This window comes from Maniola jurtina, chromosome 10 (genome assembly GCF_905333055.1).
Source record: "Maniola jurtina chromosome 10, ilManJurt1.1, whole genome shotgun sequence".
NCBI classification, from domain to species: domain Eukaryota; kingdom Metazoa; phylum Arthropoda; class Insecta; order Lepidoptera; family Nymphalidae; genus Maniola; species Maniola jurtina.
Window position 1 is genome coordinate 12,904,802 of NC_060038.1, and position 21,334 is coordinate 12,926,135.

General features: G+C 35.1%; 1 protein-coding gene across 1 annotated transcript; it reads right to left on the reverse strand.

Moving 5' to 3' along the window:
• Positions 1–16,031: 16,031 nt before the first annotated feature.
• Positions 16,032–21,033, reverse strand: LOC123869108. The gene is made up of 3 exons (XM_045911846.1): positions 21,018–21,033; positions 20,422–20,580; positions 16,032–19,790 (listed from the first exon to the last, which is right to left on the reverse strand). The coding sequence occupies exons 1-3, from the start codon at positions 21,031–21,033 to the stop codon at positions 19,561–19,563; spliced, it is 405 nt and encodes a 134-aa protein (XP_045767802.1). The 3' UTR covers positions 16,032–19,560.
• Positions 21,034–21,334: the final 301 nt, after the last annotated feature.

Consider the following 21,334-nt stretch of genomic DNA (forward strand, 5'->3'; position numbering starts at 1 on the left):
GCGTTTTTCTGTTCCATAAAAACGAAACGCAGGCACAATAGCTTTGGTAGAGCTGTTTATAAAGTTCCTTTGGAGGGTAATATCACCTAATTCCCAATATTTAGAAAAAATCTTCTTTCTGTTGTCGTCATCTATCTTAGTAGAACATTGCAATTTGCATTTATCGCCGCAAGGTGGTTTTAAAGCACGCGCTGGAATATTTTTTTTTATTTTCGATCGCGAAACATAAGACTGGCCAGTGTTGCGCAATTTCTTTGTTTTGATACTCAGCCACTCATCAACCCTCGCTAGACGTTTTTGATTTTTGTTACTATTGTTACTATTGTCTTCTTTTTTAACTATTTCATTTATTTTCTCTTGGTTTTTCTGTACATTTTGTAATCTTGCAGAGTTTTTAGAACAGCTGCTAAAAGAGCTAGATGATCTACTGGAAGAACTAGATTTGTAATTGGGATATTTCACAGAATCGTCGTCATCTTCCGAAAAAGATCCATTAACGACTGTAGTACTATGTTTATTATCAGATGGGTTGTAACTGCAATAGGCAATCGGTTCGGTGTCTTTCCAACATTCAAAAGTTATATTTTCAACTGGTTTTTCTGAAATAAAACATTTATAAGCTACTTAAGAAACAAAAATATAATAAACTTAACTAAAAGCAATTCAAATAACGACTTATTTATAACAAAACTTACCCAAACATTCATAGTATTTATTTTATTTATTTATTCAATTTTTTAAATAGTATGTACCTACTAAATGATCTACGAAGATGTAGATTTTTAATAATCCCGTGGCATTTTTTGAGTTAAAAAGTAGCTTATAGCCATCTGTACTTTTCGTCAATTTTGGTTAAACGGAAGAAAGAGCCTTTAGAAATGCCGTGATAGCTCTTAGATTTTCTGGAATAAAAATTAGCCTATGGCCTTTTATGAGATACAAGCTATCTCTGTACTAAATTTCAATAAAATCCGTTAAACGGTTAGACCATGAAAATGTAACAGAAAAATAGACACACTATTACATCTACAATCATCATATGCTTTGTACGCCGTATGACTGCCAAGCCGGGGCAATATAAATGTAATATTATATTAAAAGAAAACTCATCAAAACATAATCATCTAACAGCTATTTTTTTTTTTGTTTAGGTAGGCTGCAGATAGACCGATATCGTTACTAGAACAACTTGTAGAACCTAATATGATTCATGCTCTCTACTCATGTTCCTATTAAATCGAATCATATCTCGATAGAAATCGAATACCCACAGCAACTATATAATTGCCCATGCGATATTAGCTATTACATTATGATCCATACTAAAATTGCGAAGATTTAAAATAAATTAATATAGTCTTTGTGAATATGTTATTAACTCAGAAACATAAAACAAAAATATTTTCACAAGTAGGTAGAATAGAGAGAGATAGGAGATTAAAATTAACGCGATAGAAAGAGAGACGTTTATTAAAAAGATCGCAGCGCTGTGCGAGCTGAACTGCGCGTTATTGCATCGAAATAAGAGGCACTATGTATTTAAACATCTTTGCGGAGTGATCCATCTCTACTTGGAAGGTACTATTAAGTATTATGTGATAATGTTAACAATTAAACAACAAATTAGTGTAAAATAGTTTATTAAATGCGTTCGAATGCTAGAATTATACAAAAGCAGCATCAGAGTACAATTGACATCAAAAGAGTCGCATAGTCAATTATTATAATATTATGGTCAAGTATAAAAATAGAAGATATTAGTCCTTTAAATGCAGGAAATTATGTCAAATAACCTTTACAAATAAAACGAGATCTAACTATTGAGATACGGGATTATCACATTAAGCACACAGTCTTAAAACATTCTAATCAAACTATATTATACCATTGTATCACAATACATAATACTGGACACGTCACAAATGCAAATTATCACACAAATTTATAACATACATACATGTTTCAGCTAAAAGTAGAAATACAGCTACAACCTCGATTTACCCAAAATACACATTTATTAAGTAAATCAAAATCTTATAATTAATTAAAAATAACAGTTACAGTTAATGGCAGCACAGAACTATTTGTTGGTTGTGTAATGGGTATAATGGGTATTATAAAAAATGCTTGCACTACTAGTGGTGCAGCCCTACTGGCTTGCACCACTAGCAGTGTAGGTAAAAGCATTTTTTATAATCAATTTTTAATATCAAAGGTAACAAAATGTAACTCTAGTAACTATAACTTTTATCTGAACTCGAACGTAAATTATAGATGATAAAGAGGAGTAGGTGTAAATCTCTATTTAGAGATTTACGCCTACTTACATAAACGTTTGCCCATCTGGCCAAACGTGTGATTTGACAACTGAATACAAAGAGAAAGAGAGAGTGGAGGGAGACTTGTTTTAGATTTAGAAGAATTGTTTGATAGAGATAAATCGATCACAATTTTAGAATCTGAAAAGCTTCTATGGACCAGTTAAAACAAAACAATAATAATATAGTTAATTAAAAAATATACGAAGCTAATCCATACTTTTAGCCGTAACATATATGTAATATAAAATTAATAACTATACGATCTAAAATTAAAGTTAACTAAAACCGTTACAAAACTTAATCTAATAAAGACAAGACATGAGAAGGCACTTTATCCAAACATCATTCAATGAATCAATGATCATCAAATGATGATTTCAATGAACGCTGGATGTACATAATTTGTAATTTTAAATGCGAATATCGTAACCGTAACCTATGGTAATACATCAGTACATCTAACATCAAAATTACTAATAAAATAGGTGTAAAACGTGAACCACATAAAAATAAATTTAAATTTCCAATATAATTTGGACAGTCTTATAATAAAAAAAAAGCACGAAAAGGCTGCCGAAATGCAACATATTTTTCAGTGATGAAAATACGGACGAAGTGTTTGCGCGTCGTAGCATCAGAGCCTGAAATCGGAGATCAACCCTTTTTTTCTGTTACTGATCTATCAAAGTAGTAGGAAGTGATAGTACTTAACTAAATTATTGTTATTATTAGCCACCCTATACTAACTCAATTATTTAATTCATTGACTTTCACAGGGTTCTTATGTATTTTAATAGCCCGCTCTTCACTCGCACCACGACGGCTCGCAAACGCCACTAAACAAGCGTCGACTGTCGCGGCCTCAATATTGGAACCGAATTTGACATCTATAATATAATATATTCCAGACTAATATTCAGCAGTGTTCACTTATAGTTACGGCGTGAGTGAAGAACCGGCCTACCCAATATCTGGAACTATTACAATGATATGCGAGATTTACTTAAATCTAAGGTAACGCCAAGCCAACTGAGAGACAGCAATATGGTTACACGCTCACTAAATAAGACGATGTGCTAATTCGGGTGTACTTATTTCCTAAACTGAACTAAAAGCACGCACGTATATGGATTAGGTATGCCACGCCGACCAGCGAGATGATTCGGTAACTCGGTGATCACAAATAAAAGCCATCAAACTCATTTGACATTGGTTGCTGGTTCACTGAGCGTATTTCATAACAAAACTTCAATGAATTAAAAATAAATGTCAAATGAGCTTGATGGCTTTCATTTCATTTCATTCAGTGATGACCACTAAGTTAGCGAATCACCCAGCAAGCTGTGACGCCGTTTTTAGTACAGTTTAAGGCCGAATACTACGTATGCTGGAAAAAGTGATGTTGTTAATCAAAATTGCTAAAAACGCTATGAGCTACCAGGTAATCATGAAGTGGTGTCAGTGTGGGAGGTTGTGAAGGCCGAACGGGAGTGAAAGAGTGACCGTTCTCCTTATTACCAGTCCCGTTCCACATGGGATGGATTGGTTTTATTTGGTTTCGTGGCTCTTTCTTTGTGCTAGGCGGGTGACTGTGGGACACGTTAGCTTTGAGTACTTCTAACTTATCCGTGATTATCAGATGGGCCTTGCATTTCCATTTGGAACCGTAAGCTGTGCAACTCCACCTGTAGGCGTTGCTACGCGCTTTGAGGTGCTTGTAAAACGTGAAGTTGTTCAAACGAAGATTGATCCTCCCGTTGGGGCGAAGGTAGAATTCAACTGTTAGGAAGATACCGATAGTTAATACGTTATCATAACAATAATTACATTTCATTCACGCGCGTGTCTCTTGGTTGTATGTTGTCGTTTCGGTATGCGTGTGAGTGCGCGAGTGACTGACTGCTCCAACACAAACACACTGACTCCGAGTGCATGAACACGCGTACCCACAATCAAACTTCACGCGCGTGATTGATTGTAACACCTGTACTGATTACTTATTAATTAATATTAAAAGATTATAAATTAGACAGAGATAAAAAAGAAATACCAGAAACTGTAAAATAGTAAGAAATCTTCTGATACATCTTTTTATTCTCAGTTCTGATGTTATTATAGTATAGGGCAGGGGTCTCTAAACTACGGCCCGCGGGCCAAATCCGGCCCGCAAGTGCCATCAATCCGGCCCGCGACAGCTTAAAACTAGTGTCATCAATCTGGCCCGCGACAGCCAATTTCTTATTGTCGTCACTATTGCTGTGATAAGTTGACGAAGAAAACACATAATGATAATTACCTATACTGTAGGGCAAATGTTAATTTAACGAAATAAATCACACAAGATTATTTGTTGATTATATTTTAAGATTGCAATTTTCCTAATAGCTGTAGTTTGTAATTTATAAAAATTTGTACACTTAAATATATAAACTCCCGTATATAAAATTGTTATTAAATAAGCAGATTTGCTACGCAGACACTTAATATTGATTTATTTATTTACACAAAGTTCATTTTTAGGTATGTAGTTCATTTTTTTCAGTGGCTCGTGTTGCTATCTGCAACAAATATGAAACAAACAATATTTTAAATTATTTTTTGAAACTCAGCTTCAGAATAGAACATGATTTTAAAGAAATCTTAAGGTTTGACAGGATCTTAACTCTTACTGAGAATTCATGTGACCATTAGACCAAAATATAGCTATCATCATCTTCATCAACCCACTACTGGGCACGGGTCTCTGTTTATAATGAGAAGGGCATAGTCTGACCTAGAGCAGATTGGCTGACTTCACACACCTTTTTGAGAAAATTGTGAAGAACTCTCAATCATGCAGGTTTTCTCACGAAGCGCAGCTTGGACGACCCTTACTAGGTGATCAGACGACATCAAACGAGGCCCAGAGAGCCGCTGGAATAAGGCGATGCAAGATCGTGGCGTGTAGAAGCCCCTATAAGAGACCTATTTCCAGCAGCGGACGTCTAACTGTTAATAATAAAGAGCCTCAATAGCTCAACCGGTAAAGGAGTGGACTGAAAAACCGAAAGGTCGACGGTTCAAACCCCGCCCGTTGCACTATTGTCGTAGGTACCTACTCCTAGCACAAGCCTGACGCTTAGTAGGAGAGGAAAGGGGAATATTAGTCATTTAACATGGCTAATATTCTTTAAAAAAAAAAAATTATTAGATATTAATACTCACATCAACTTCTCCCCATCCTCATAGGATTACACAGCCAGCGCGCAGGTTGCAACTTCGGCGGATGAGTATGGTTAGTTTGAGCTCTAACCACCATATCATTCGTGACATGAAGGAAACCCTTACAAGATCTGGACCCCATGCGTGTGCAGCTCCATCGAAAACCATCCCGTAGAACTTTGTGCTGATAGTATGTATAGCCGTTAAGCATGAGAACATCTTTTCCGTTCCGACCTTTGACTCGAAGTACTGAAAATTACGTTAATGTTATCAACATTAAAAACAAACCGAAACTAATTGCTTCATTTGCCGATGACTACCAAAATGGAGCAATCACTGAATGCCAAGGCAGAGGACAGCTGTATTTGTTAAGATAAACCTAGAGCGGTAGTTTAGTTCTCATTTAAATATTAATCCATCAAAATCAATGAAATTTTATATTCTAAAAATAAATATCCGTATCTGTCCGTTATCAGGGTTTCGTAAGAATGTGTGGTTTCAAAGTCATACCTGCTCAAAGATTGATATCTGAATCTTTGAGCCTGTGTAATTTTAATACTACACATTTTTAGAAAAATCTGAAAAACTACAGACATAGATATTTGTTTCTACAACGTGTCTGCAAAATTTCATTGATTTTGATTGCTTAATATTCAAATGAAAACCAAACTAAGTTTGTTTGAAGCGCGTTATGTGAATAAACCCCTCTTAAGCATGTGAAAAAAATTATATCCCACTGGATAGGTGCAGGCTAATATAGTAACAATGGAGCTAATTGATGGGGAATGAATTTGGAAAATAATTTTGATATAATGATTGCTCTACCTTAACCCATTAGAGGTCAAATGAAAAGTACAAATATTTTTTGGAACCACCTTTATTTATGTATTAATACAGAACAAAGAAACATAAAGTCAAAGAAAAAAATTATGAAAATATAGTTTTCAGCAAGTTACAGGGGTGTATACAAATGAGTACACTGACCGTTTAAGTATGAAAATTTTCGAAACATGCTTTTTCGACACAAAGTGTTTTTAGGCACTTCTTACATATTGCCAGCGCACTCTTGAATAACAAAGGACACACCGCAGCGGTTTTACAATTTTCTTGGGATAGTGTCCAATTCCATCTTGAGGCAGTTCTGGAATTAACCATTGATTCTTCTACAGAGATACCATCATGAAATACACCCCACTGTAAAAACTTCTGCATGAATAAATAAAAAAATAAAACTTTATTCAGCTCAACAAAATCACAAACAAAAAATAAAATAAAAATTAAAATACAATTCATAAAAATTATCAACTAAACTTAAAACTAGAAATTAATAGGGTAGAAAAGATATTATAATTTTTTTATAATGTATTGTATATACATACATATACATAGATATTATACAAATATAAGAATGAGTAGGGTCGACATGTCTTCAGCAAGGAATACGGTTTTTTTTTTAAACTTTACTTCATAGAACAAAAGGACAGCTTAGCATATTTGAACCTGGTATATGTAGCAGGTATAATTATAAGTATAGTGCAGTGCCTGGAAGATTTAGAATGAACCATAACCCAGCGCTTTTTGTTTTTCTAAAACATATTTTTTTATAATTTTTTTAAAAGAAATTGCGGATTTTACCACACGGGCTGGGGGCGGAAGATCATTTCAGATCTTGCAGGCTGCGTGTTTAAAAGTGTCTCGGAATGCGGCGGTTTTGTGCCTTGCCATAGCGATTCGGGGTGCAGATCTTATACTGTATTTGCTTTTTTCTTTGACCCATTTTATTTTAGCGTGCAAATGGCTTCCCTGTAGAAATTATGCCAAATAGCATTTTCGCTAAGTGTACGTTACGGCGCGATTCCATGTTTAACATATTTGCGTTGTTTATATGTGGGCTGACATGTGACCGAGGAGCTATGGAGAAACAAAATCGGGCACAAGCGTTCTGAACCCTCTGCACTAACTTTGCTGACCTGGCTAACAAACATGGCCCGTAAACAGTGTCGGCATAGTTTAATTTTGATAGGATCAAAACATCACATAGCCGTATCCTAACGTCAGTACTCAGATAGGGGCGCATTTTATAAAGGACTTTTAGTCCATAGAAGCAATTTTTTAATTATATTAGCTATTCGATTAGAATGTTCTTTAAAACTTACGTTGACAAGTATTGTATAGGAATGGAATGTGAAAACCAATTATATTAAACAGTAATTATTATTATACTAGCTGATGCCCGCAGCTTCGCCCGCGTGGATTTAGGGTCTGAAATCCCGTGGGAACTCGTGGGAATCGATTAAAAAAAATTACGCAAATCGGTTCAGAAATCTCGGAGATTTCGGTATACATAGGTAGAAAAACACAACTCCCTTTTTGAAAGTCGGTTAAAAAAGTAGCCTATGTTACTCCCTGGCCAATTCTCTACTTGTCTGTGAAAATCCCGTCAAAATCGGTTCAGCCGTTCCAAAGATTAGCCTTTTCAAACAGACAGACAGACAGACAGACAGACAGACAGACAGACAGACCGACAGACAGACAAAAATTTTAAAAACGTGTGATTCAGTGTTGGAATCGTTCAAATAACCATATGAGCTTAATATGAGGTAGTTATTTCGAAATTACAGACAGACACTCCAATTTTATTTATTAGTATAGATTTCCAAAATTATTCACTTACCTGCATAGTACTCCCGTGACACGACTTTGACTGAGATTTTTATTCAAAAACAAACACGCTACTCACATAATATTTATCTGAGCTTTGAACACTATTGTTATGAAATAAAATATCAAGAACAATACCGTCAATTGATTGAAATATAAAACCCACGCTTCATGATATGGCTGTACAGAGTTGAATACAGTGACTTCTAATGGGTTAAAAATGGGTCACAAAAAATATTGTACTTACTCCAGTCAAAATTGTTTTTTTTTAATCTAGAAGACTTAGAATGAGAATAAATATTGGGTAAACCAGATGTTGACCTGCAATATATTATATTACATGAGAAAATTGATTATTTACCCACATGTTCCATCAACATCATGTGTATATCTGTAGTCCTGTTTCTATATACAATAATATTTTAATAAGTATTAATATGATTTCATTTATCAATAAAAAATATTAAAAAAGTATCTATTTGTGTCTAACTAACACTTACATAATCGTAATAAATTATTAGATAATAATAATTTTTAAAATATATTTTATTATCAATCGAAAAGAGAATTGAGGTCATTTTATTTTTATTAATTATAATTATTACTATACACAATGAACAACTCTAAAGCTGTTCGCACATTATGACTGCACTGATTGCAAGGTACGCATCTCAGGCAGCATTTTTTTTAATTTTATGCTAAGTACCGATTAAAATGGAACGACTATTTAAGGTTTCCATAAGCTGTCCTCTTCTTAATAAGAGTCTTTTCCACACTTAGACATAGCCGTCCGCTGTACGTATATCCTCCCGATGATTGCCCACAATCTGAGATGAATTTCCAAAATAACGAAACCCTGTGGGTTCGTGGTTATGATTGTCGTAATTTCGAACCACCATTCCGTAGTGGTTCAAAACCACAAAGGCGCGGCAAGACTGCGAAAACTGTTTGGAGCACTTCCATCGAAAACCATCCTTAACTGGATAGTGTTTAGAGAATGTGAAGTTATTCAATATGGCGATTGTGCCTGTTATCGTGCGGACAAAATGAGCTGAAATAAAAGACATTTGAAAGACACTTGAAATAAAAGGCTGAAAAATTTACTCGAGTAACAAATTAAATGAAACGACTTTATTTCAGACTAGCTGATGCCCGCAGCTTCGCCCGCGTGGATTGGTCAGATCCCCTGCAGCATCAGGATTGAGGAGTTGGACTCCAAATTTTTTATGAAACAATGTCGCAAAGTTCCTCTATCGATTAAAAAAGAAATGACGCAAATCGGTTCAGAAATCTCGGAGATTTCGGTGTACATAGGTAGAAAAACACAACTCCCTTTTTAAAAGTCGGTTAAAAAAGTAGCCTATTTTACGCCCTGGTCAATCCTCTACTTGCCTGTGAAAGTCCCGTCAAAATCGGTTCAGCCGTTCCAAAGATTAGCCTTTTCAAACAGACAGACAGACAGACAGACAGACAGACAGACAGACAGACAGACAGACAGACAGACAGACAGACAAAAATTTTAAAAACGTGTGATTCAGTTATGGTATCGTTCAAATAACCATATGAGCTTAATATGAGGTAGTTATTTCGAAATTACAGACAGACACTCCAATTTTATTTATTAGTATAGATCTTTCTTTTTTTAGTAGATAAAAGTATTGAAATAACTTTATAAAGTTGTTCATGGGCGGCGATAATTACTTAACATCAGGTAACCCGCCTGCTCGTTTGCTCGCTATTTTTTATAAAAAAATACAGTAGTTAAACTGCCATTTGTGCCATGTCAAGAATCTACCATAGGTTCAGAAAGCAGATTCAGAGGCGGCAAGAATCTCAGGTCTGCTCTAAATCTATACTAATATATTATACATTACGAAACTGCGTCCATCTTCATTTTCCTTTCATGATATCCATTTAACCGATATTATCGATTAAGATACAAAGATACGAGTAGCTTGCATCATGGAGACGGGCATAATATTATTATGCTACTTTATATCCCGGAAAATCAAAGTGTTCCAACGGGATTTTCAAAGGCCTATCTGGTTAATTGTTTTTGGCTTTTTTTTTTTTTTTTTTTTTTTTTTTCTTATACAGCAGGGGAAATCCTCATGGACACCCACTGGGTAGTGCCGGACTCTTACCGGCTAAAACCCCTGCTGTCTCCTTGTTGGCTGTGTGCCCGCCTCGCAGCCTAAAACACAGCACAACACTTTTGTCCCTTCATCTACTTCTTTCCCTCCTTTTCTCTTCTTCCTCCTTTTCCTTCATGATTACTTCGGCGTACTTTGCAACAGCAACCCAATTCTCTTCTTTTGCTAGCATCTTTTTAACTACATTTTCTGCTGTAATGTCTCCTATTTTATTCACCAGTTTTTCTCTTTCCGTCTTCCACTTCGCACAGACAAATATGGTGTGCATGGCGTTATCTACTTCGCCGCAGTAAAAACATGTATCGTGTTGACTCTTTCCGATACGTACGAGGAAGTCCATAAAAACCCCGTCCCCTGTTAAAAATTGCGTCAATCGGTAAGATAGTCGGCCATGTTGTCTGTTAGTCCATTCTTCCAGACTCGGAATGAGGCAATGTGTCCATCTCCCTTTAATCGAGTTATCCCATTCTTTTTGCCATCTTGCGAGGGTTTCCTTTTTCGCGGCTCTAATTTGTTCGGGGATTTTGGTGTTTCTTGTCTCCGTTCTCTCCAGAGCGAGTAGGTGGATGGGTGTTAAGTTCGCCAGTACCAGCGCTGCATCCGTGGATACCGTTTTATAGGCAGAGCACACTCGGAGCGCCAGCACACGTTGTGCTTTTAGTATTTGCCTTTTGTGCACTGCGAACTTCATTGCTGGTTCCCACACAGGCGCAGCATATAGTATTATCGACTGGGTAGCCATTGCCAGTGTTCTTCTTTTGTTGTCACTTGGGCCCTTCGTGTTAAGGAGTAACTTGCATAGGGCCCCTGCGGTCCTAGAAGCCTTCGCACAGACAGATTTTATGTGCGGGCCGAAGTTTAACCCCCAGTCCAGCTTGACTCCTAAATACGTAACACTGGATGATGGGACTACCACTGTTCCTCCACAGTCAAAATGTATGCTATGAGCATTTTTCCTCCTATTGAAGATGATGGCTTCTGTTTTTTCTGGTGCGATCTCCAGTTTATTCTGTCGCATCCACAGGTCGACAGCATGTAGTGTCTCATTTGCTTTTACCACCATCTCAAATGCATCATTCGCGGTCACCGAAATCGCCAGATCATCCGCGTAGCACACCAGCTTAACTCCTTCCGGGACATCTATATTCATTACGTCATCGTAAAGGATATTCCACAAGGTGGGGCCTAACACTGATCCTTGTGGCACTCCACCAGTGACCTCTACCCTGACTTTGCTGTCCAGTTGGATGTGGCGGTTTATAAAATAGTCCACAATTACATTGGTTATGTATTTATTTATTTTCCGAGCCCTTAGATTCTGAATTATAATCGACCATGTCGCCGTATTAAAAGCATTTCGAACGTCGATCAGAATTAGGGAATTCCATAAATTTTTATGCTTAGCTTCTTTTGCTGCATGGATTACCTCTTCAACAGCGTCAACAGTTGTTCTGCCGGGTCTGAAGCCGTACTGATTCTTGTGCAGTCCACCGCTTTTTTCTATCTCCTGAGTTAGCCGGATATTCACTAGTCTCTCATATGTCTTTGCAATTACATTTATTAAGCAGATGGGTCTATACTTCGTATGTTCGTTCTGAGATTTTTTAGGTTTATCAATCAGTACGAGCTTTGCAATTTTATAGCTGTCAGGAAAGCTTCCTTGTTCAAATAGTTTGTTAAAAAAGCAGGTGAAGTATTCTAAGTTATTACAGATAGCCGACTTCACTACTTCTGCAGGTATAGCATCTGGTCCTGGGGCCTTATTTATTTTAATTTTTTTGGCGCTATCACTTGTTTCATCCTGGGTAAAAGCAACGCTTTGAAAGTCTACATTTTGGATCACTTCTTTTGTCGGGCTAGTCGCATATACAGAGGTTATGAATAGGCTCTTGAAGATGTCCTTTTTTTGTTCTATAGATAGACAAACTTTTGGATTTGGGATCTGCATTTGGGTTTTCACAATTTTGTATGCGTCGCCATATATGTCAGATTCAAGCCCTCTGCACATATTGTCCCAAGCTGTCGCTTTTGCTACCGCTATAAACTTTTTTAACTCTTTTTTAGAGATTCTATATTCTTCTTTCAGTATTACCCTTTCATTTGGAATTCTACATTTTTGAAATTGCCTTCTTTTCTGCCTTGTCTCTTTAATTTTTTTCTGTGCACTCTCATTCCACCAGTATGGGAGCATGTAGTCATCGTCACATTTTATGCGAGGTGTACTAATTTTGTATGCATTGCTTAAAGCTTTTTCACATTGTACATAGTTCATTTCTCCCTTTTCTATCTCACTCCTAAAGTTTTTATTGAATTTTTCTAGATTTGTCTTTCCATATTTAAACTTAGGTTTGTTCCCTCTTCTTGTCCTGTGTATGTCAATTAAGATAAATTTGTGATCGCTCATAGATTCTTCCTCTAGAACAGACCACAGTATTTTTTCTTTTGTAGGCATTCCACTAGTAATTGTGACATCTATGAAAGAGTTTCCATTCTGTCTAACACAGGTGGGCTGCTTGCCATCATTTAGGACAACTAGGTCCAGTCTATATATCCATTCGAGCAGTTCCTCTCCTTTTTTATTTGTGTGCGTTCCGCCCCAGCAGGGATGCTTTGCATTAAGATCTCCTGTTATAATAATTCTCTTACTTTTCCCGTGTACTTCTAGTATGTCCTGTTCAATTTTGCCAAGGTGGTTTTTAAAATCCTCTAGTGAACATTTGTTCGGGCTCATATATACGCTGTATAGTGCGATGTCCGCAGTCTCTATACACACAAAGCAATCTGCAGAGCGGAAAGATCTGACCTGGTATGTCTTGCTAAAATTTAGAATCATTGTATCACCGTTGGTATCACTATAACTATGCTTTCCTTTAAGCTTGCACTTATTTACATTTGGTTCACTGATAGCGATGAAGTCGAAGTGTTTTTGGTTTTGATGTTTGGTTCAGACAGATAGCTTGCAAAGGCTATTTTTTCTTCAAATCAAGGAGTTCGCACGATATTTCTAAAAACCTAAATCTGAGCAAGCATCAATAATTTAAACTAAATCTGAATAAGTAAGGTACTTCAATTTAAGCAAATAATAAATAATTGATATGAAACTGATATTACTACATGATTATTAAATTGTTTATACTATTCTAAATCTAACACTTAGCCACATAATATTACCTAGTCCTAAATAGAAACAGTACTGAATTTTTTTTTGAAGTTATGTTTATTATGATATGATGACCCTTGAAACATCTATAATTTAGGCCAATTTTGTGCACAAATAGGTAAAGTATGTAAGAAATTACAAAATTAATTCACTTGCACCTTTAACTGCACTGAATGAAGGGGCGACGGAGTGAGTCTTCTAGCATAGCGAAATTACAGTACAACCAAATTAATAATGCGCATGCAGATCTTCGCTAATTGTCGTATTCCGAATCATTGAACCGTAAGAGCCCTAAACAATGCACTTGCATTTTGCACCTTGTTATAAACAAATAGGAGTCAATATCATGTGTATCATACGACCGTTGCCGAACAGTGACGAAGATTTCTATGCGCATTATTAATTTGGTTGTACTGTACAAATTTGATGATGATGATTAAAGATCAAGTTTTTAAATGGGCTAAGCCAAAGATTCGCTCTATCGTCCCTTAATTAGCTAGCTTTTCACGCTATACAAAAACACTCTGGGGGTAGGACAAACAAGACTGCGTGCAGTCGAGGTCGTCGTAGGTTTTCTTCATTGCCACAACGCATTGTGAGCGTTTGAGCGTTTGTTTTTGGTCTATGAGCTTAACATATATAAATAATAGAATAGTACTTACTAGCCATATTCAAGGAGCCATATTCAATTTAAATGATAATAAGAAATCATGGGATGATGTGTATGATTTAGGGAGCCACTAACGAAAACTCCGTCATTCGTAACGATTAAATACGCCTGACACTGTTGGGAGAATCTCCTACAACACTTCCAACGGTAGCCAATTTTAACTCGATAGTGTTTCGAATAGATATAATTATTTAGGACCGCAAGTATCTGTCCACTTCTGGCACGTCGGAAAAAAAGTGGACCTAAAACCAAAAAGGAAAGTACGTTCACCATATTAAGTATATTATAATATTAAATACATACATTAGGCGTCTTGCTAGATAAATCTAGCGGAAAAGAATAATATTATGTCTATTATGAGTATAGATTGTTACGCCTATACTCACGTATTCAGTCGACGTAAGCCTGACTAATTTCGAACCCATCCGGGGTCCTTTTTCATAGGGACTCAGCTCGCTGCGCGTCGCGGGGCAGTTAAATACGTGAGTTTAGCCATAACAATAGTATGGAATAATGGAAACTTATATTGGAAATCACTCACATTGTTTAAATACTGCGTCAATTACGGAAAATCCAAAAATGACCTCGTTTTGCGAGAATATCTTATTTAGGTAATATAAATTAAGTGCCTCAATTATTATAATTAAGTATAAAATTAATTTTCAATACAGATTTTTATTCAATATCTTAACGACAACTTAAGAAAAGTCTTGGCTGAAGTTAGAAATTAGATCTAATTGATTTTGAAATACGCGCCGTTACTATTATAAAGATATTCCGAAGGCGAGTGACGATGGTCCACGTTACTCTTCTTTATGAAGCCATTGTTGTCTACAATCATAAAAGCACGACAAGACTTGGAGAAATGTCTCGTACATTTCCACCTTTGTCCCGCCTCTAAATAGATAATGTTTCGAAAAAGTATGATTGTTTTCCAATATAAAAGTCTTGCCGGTCGCTGTTCGGATGTATTTAACTGGAATTCGAAAACATTTTTGCATGGAACCATTTTTACTATCGTCATATAGGCACAGGGTGTAAAAAGAACGCTAGCAAAAACGAAGACAGGTCATAGTACTGATGATTACTGATAAACTTGTATTTTCAAAAGTTCGCAATGTATTGAAATAAAACATTTGACTGACGCTAGAGGTCAATGAACGTTGCGTAGATAGTTGCCGCGGGGTCAATGCCACGTTTTGCACGCTATACATTACGGGTTTGAAAAATACTAAATCACTAAAACTACAAGTATAAGGCAAATGGTTATTGGTATTCGATTGTGTTTAGGTAGTACATATAATAATAGCGCTAAGTTTTTGCTAGCCTCCTAATTACACCTTGTATTATATGACCATTGGAGTGTAAGCGTCACTCAGAGAACCAGGTATGGTTGAAATATTTTTAACGAATAAATGGTATGTCCTCCCAAAATATGCGCGAGGGACACAGGTCACATCGCATAGTTTATCGAGAGATTTAATCTAAGAAAAAACTAATGTCTAAACTAAATCGCAACAAATAATTGTTCGGAATTAAAACCAGAGATTATTTTAACTTAACTACTTTAAGTAGGTACATTGTACTACTAAATAATATATGTCACCTTTAACAAATTTACCTGATTTGTGTTTGTATTGTTAATAAAACAACAAACAAACATTGTTTCGTTGATAACAAAATTGACTTTTAAACTTTAAAATAGGTAAGTAATGTAAGCTAACTTTAACTAGTCGTTTTAAGCAAAAGACGAAAGCTGTTGCAAAAATAGCAGAATGGTTTTAGATAAAAATCAAAATGCTTTCTTTCATTAGGGTAAAATTAATTGATAAAAAGTAAGTATGTAAATAATACGTCTATTCATTAAGTTACATCGTCTGTATTTCTCACTTTGTATTGTATTTAAGTAACTTAAGTAATAAAAAACCCTTAGTATAATTTGGCACAAGAAAAATATATAAATAGCCATAATGACTAGGTATATTGAATAATAAAGTAGGTATTAAATAACTAATACAGTTCGTAGTGTCATATTGACGTCACATCATTGTTTTTCACGATATGCAATACTAGTAATTATAGCTGACTTTTCTTGAGTTTCGAATTGGCCTAACGCAGGGGTGGCCAACAAGACGAACGCTGGTTTGTGTGAATCAGTCAGCATTTTTCTTTAAAATGATAAAAAGTAAAAAATTGGTAAACCTACTTTAACAGAACAAAACACAGAAGGCTTTAATGATTATTTAATGACGCTCCTGTTGTTAAATTGGTTGAAGAAATTAAATCACAGTACCATTAAAACGATCCATAAGCCAGGAAATTTTAAAGAAGATCGCAACTCTATAATAGTTGGCTACCCCTGGCGTAATGTAACCGGCCATACTTATACAATTTTAAAAAGATGTAGGATAGGATTCAAACTTATTGGCGGCTAAGAAAGTTAATAAGGGAAATTGTGTAAGATGAACTACCTTACACAATTTCCCTTATTACAGAAGTAGGTAATTGTAAATTTTAAAATTGAAACGTACATATTTAAAAATTAAGTGAGCATAAAAAATAAGTACATAGTTAAGTTTTAACAGTTTCATTGCCCTAGCTTAACTACTTTTTTAATTAAAACACTTTGCCTACTTTTAAGTGCATAATTACTACTGCCACTTTGTGACCTCTAAAGGAATACTGACATGTAGAATGTACCTACATAATTTTTACATTGACTACAAGTACCATGATTTATATATACAACTAGTTATTCACAAAATATGGCAGCAATTGACAGCTATCAAAAATAAAGTACTTAGGCCCAGTTGCATATCAGGCTGTTAAAGTTCGATATTATGGTCACCATAGAGTGTCAATAAAAGCAAAATGGGGGCTTATTCCGTTTATCCACCCTGAACAAACCACACTAGTGTGTATATCTACTCCGGAAAAGTGTAACCGTCTATCCAAGTCAAATTATTTATTCAAATTCGGTACGACTGTACACTTTTTGATTGTTAATTGTTGGATTTGTAGGGTAATGATGTAATTAATGGTGATAAATCATTTTTATTTTATTTTTAAAAGGTTCTAAATGCGCCCAGATCTGAGAAGAGCTCACAACAACCACCAAGGACAGGGAATTTGTATCGTAATTTTTTAGTCTGGTACGGTTAGACGAACAGTCGTGTCTGAGTATAAACCCTAGGGTGGCTATTTTAGAGTGGATAAACAGAATAAGCCAAAATGTGTTGCACAAATCAGAGTGTTAACTTTGGACCTATTGGTCCAAACTTAATTTTGGACCTTAATAACTTTAACCGTGGAGTTAATCCTAACTTGTGCAACTCACTTTGCTCTTTTTTTGGTGGTCAACTTTTAACGGTAGCCGTAAAGTAACTTTGAACACTTGATTTGCAACTGGGCTCTATTTATACATTATAGTAACTATTACAGTAAAAAAATGGAATTACAACGTTCGCATTGAGTATACGAATGTTTATATAAGACAAAAATCAGTAAAGTCAGTAAATCTAAAGAATATACATACTAGGTAGGTATCGCTAGGTAGCGATAAGGCCGCCAAATTTTACCTACCATTCTATATTTTGTTTTGCTTTACATGTGTTTTTTCTGTATTTATTTTGTGGTGTACAATAAAAGTATCATTCATTCATTGATACTTAGTACTTACCTTTGTTTGATAATTTTCCAATAAATGTTATGTCACAATGCCAAGCCCAGCGAACGAAATATTCTAAAGTACCTAGTTACCATAGTACCATAGTACCATATATCTTTACTGATTAGCGCATATTTTTTGAAAATTGTGCAACTAGGCGCAAAGTTCGACTTGGCTGTAATGTGCTATCATAGTTCGTGCCCAAAAAAAAAAAAAAATAGGAACCTAACTTATAAACTAATGGAATATGGATATGAGATGGCAATTGATTACATCAATTAAGTTTACCTTATTTTCTAAACTAAGCTTTCCAATGTCTGTATTTTTAGAATTTACATCAGAAGTGAATTTCATATTCATATTAATATACTCATGTCTTTTGATTATTAATACTACAACTAATATGTACATAGCTGAACGCAATCACCATTGAAAGTTTTCCTATAGCATCGAGGCACAAGATCTATTTTTAAGTAATTATTTATTATCAACTAAGTAAAATCTATACAACTAAATCAATGAAACTTAAAAGCTCCATCCTTTTCACAACGCTCTCGACGAAAGTTGAAAATACAGTTTTTTTCGTTTGTAAATTTAGTTCGTAACAAAGTTGGTGTAAGTTATTTTCATGGTCAGTCATGTTTTGGCTTTACAATCGTCAAAGAATTATTTATATAAGTACATATAAAAAAAATAACAAAGGTCCACTAGCACCAAACTGTTTAAACTGGTTTAGCTAAATCTTAAAAATAATGGTGTCACTTTTTGACAAGTTTATTCCAGGGCTCACAAGAAAAGGACAAGGATAGAAAATCTAACTTAAACACATTTAAAAGGTTGGTGCAAGTCGACCTAAGAATACTTATTACACGTACAAACCCCAATAAAAACTATGTATTAGTCCGCGCCAAACAAATAGTCATACCTGAACTTAACCGCAAGACGCGTCGCAAAAGTATTTTTTAGGCGACATACAGTGGGGCACAACGTACGGGGGGAGGAGCACACCAGCGTTCGCCATCTGCATTAGTGTAAGTGCTACATCCGTACACAGTAGGTACACGAGCGCGTAGAACAATACCTGTACGAGCTCGCAATCGCATCGTCAGACGCACCTATTTAATTGCCTATGCCTACCTATACCAATCCAGCATTTATATGTTGCCTAATAATATAACGGACATATTATAATATCCTTTTGATAGAGATAAGTCAAAAGCTTGCCCAAAGTAACTTCAAGTAATAAAATTAAATAAATTCATGAAGCTATATATACTTAGTAATAATACATCTTAAAAATAACATTATAAATAGGTACTCGAAAGTAGATATCATTTTCTTACCTCCACTATAATCCATTGTCTACTGGCAACCAATTAAGTTTTGATTTCTCTTCTTCTTGATACAAACCATTTGTGCAAAATAGTTCTTATAAAACCGTAGTAAAATTAATATAGATATTTTACAGGAACTATAAATTACACCCATTGAAAGATGTAATCGATTTCCTGATTACAACTATTATCTACAGATCTGTAAGGAGTCACCTAAAGAAGGCTTTAAATAAATTAAGTGAACAATAAGTCTACAACCATGTTATACAAGATTTGGCAAAATACTAAGTAACTACAAACATACTTTTTATTTCATCCACGAAATCAATCTTGTTGAGCACTATAGCTTTCAACAGACGTAATAACCGGCATTCCTGAATAGAAATTCGTATATCAGTCGTTGAAATTATACTTTGTGTAATTGTCTTCATGGTTATGGAAACCTTTATGTTTTATGTAGCGACCCTCGACCGTGGTCTGTACGCAGCTGTTGCATCCCAGTCGCTTGCGGTCCCTGCAAGTCCAATTGATGGTGTTTTGGTACCGGTTGTTGATCCAGTACTTATTGTCTTTGTATATTAGGACCATGCTGCCAGTCCTGTGCGACGGCAAGTAGTAAATGCCTGAAAAATAACCATGTTCTAATTATGAGTTTAATAAAAAGAACATAGCACTGTAAAACATAATCGTTTATTACCATCGTTAAAACTTATAGCATAACTTGATCGCACCGAATGGAAATTAGATCTTTTTGGATGAAATCGTATGCATCTTCAGGTTGCATTGGATTTCATGATACGAATTTCAAAAACAACGTTGCGGGCTGCAGCGTAAGAAGTATACGATCAGATATGCGAAAAGCAGGACGCAATAAGGGTTGTAAAATAAAATAAAAAACTTACACATGTATCAGAATACTGTATTCTAAAATATCGTCAAAATTTATTTCATCTAAAAACTAGCAGGTCCCTACCATAGAAACATGCTTCCAAAGACACGTTAATAATATGTATATCCCTAATAAGTACATTTTTTTTATAACATCACATGATCTGAATTACTTACAACAAACAATTAATAATAAAAAAAAGAAAAACTATACAAAAATAAATATTCAACATGAGAGTCATTTAAGAGATAGCCGGCATACGTCTTTTTCTCTTATGAATCTACCGTCATGACATTGTCGTAGACGCGGGGGGTCGTGTATGTGTTTCCCGCGGAAAATTGAGATATAGTCACGGCCATCAAAGCCTTTGTACGTAATTACATCTGCCCGACACCCATGGACATCCCTCGAAGAGCAGTACCATTGCTTCTTGCCATGAGCCTGATGATTCTTCATGTAAAACGTAAACCCGTTCAGTATGAGTAAGCCAGCTCCCGTTCGACCCGGTATGAACTGCGCCGGCACTGATGAGAAAAACCATAAAATTACCTTTTGTTTCAAGGGGTAATAAAACACAAACCTTACTTCTAAAATTTATTTATTCAGATATATGACAATACAGCTGAATATATTATGAGCATGTGCCTTTATTAATTTCTAAATGGCATATACCTGTAAATACCATCAGCTGTAATGCCTTAATGTAAATATTTATGGTTAAGAGTAATAAATTTCAAGGATATTAAGGATAGGATAGGGTAAATAAGTAGACACACCATCCCATATATTTTTATTTCTCCCATTCCTTTCTCCATATTTATTTATTCAAAAAAATAAAAATACAGTGATCTTCTTTCAGTCATCTATGAACTTAAAATAAAAAAAAACATTAATTAATTAGTGTTTTTTAAATAAAATAATATATATAAAGACAATATTTTTAAAGAAATGTTTCCCTAACAAGGTAATGGCACCATGATTGTTTTTGAAAATAAAAATGAAAGACATCCAAACAGTGGTAGGCAAGGATTCTGTACTTCTTAATTAAAATATTGCTGTATGTTTTTACAGAGGTGAAACCATATTTCAACAACATATCAGCTGTTAAATTACTTTGGTAAGATAACTTTACAACAAACTTCGGTAGGTTTCATACCTAAGAAATATTAGGTAAACTGTATATTGTGTTAGCAAGTGTTAAAGACAAGTTCAAGGTCAGTTCAACAATTTGGTTCAACTTATTTTGAACTTAATCTAATTTAACTTTTAATACACCTA

Coding starts and splice junctions, on each gene's coding strand:
- LOC123869108 (XM_045911846.1), bottom strand. Junction 19,791..20,421: donor AGATGTAATTACGTACAAAG/GCTTTGATGGCC, acceptor GTTATTTTTCAG/GCATTTACTACTTGCCGTCG.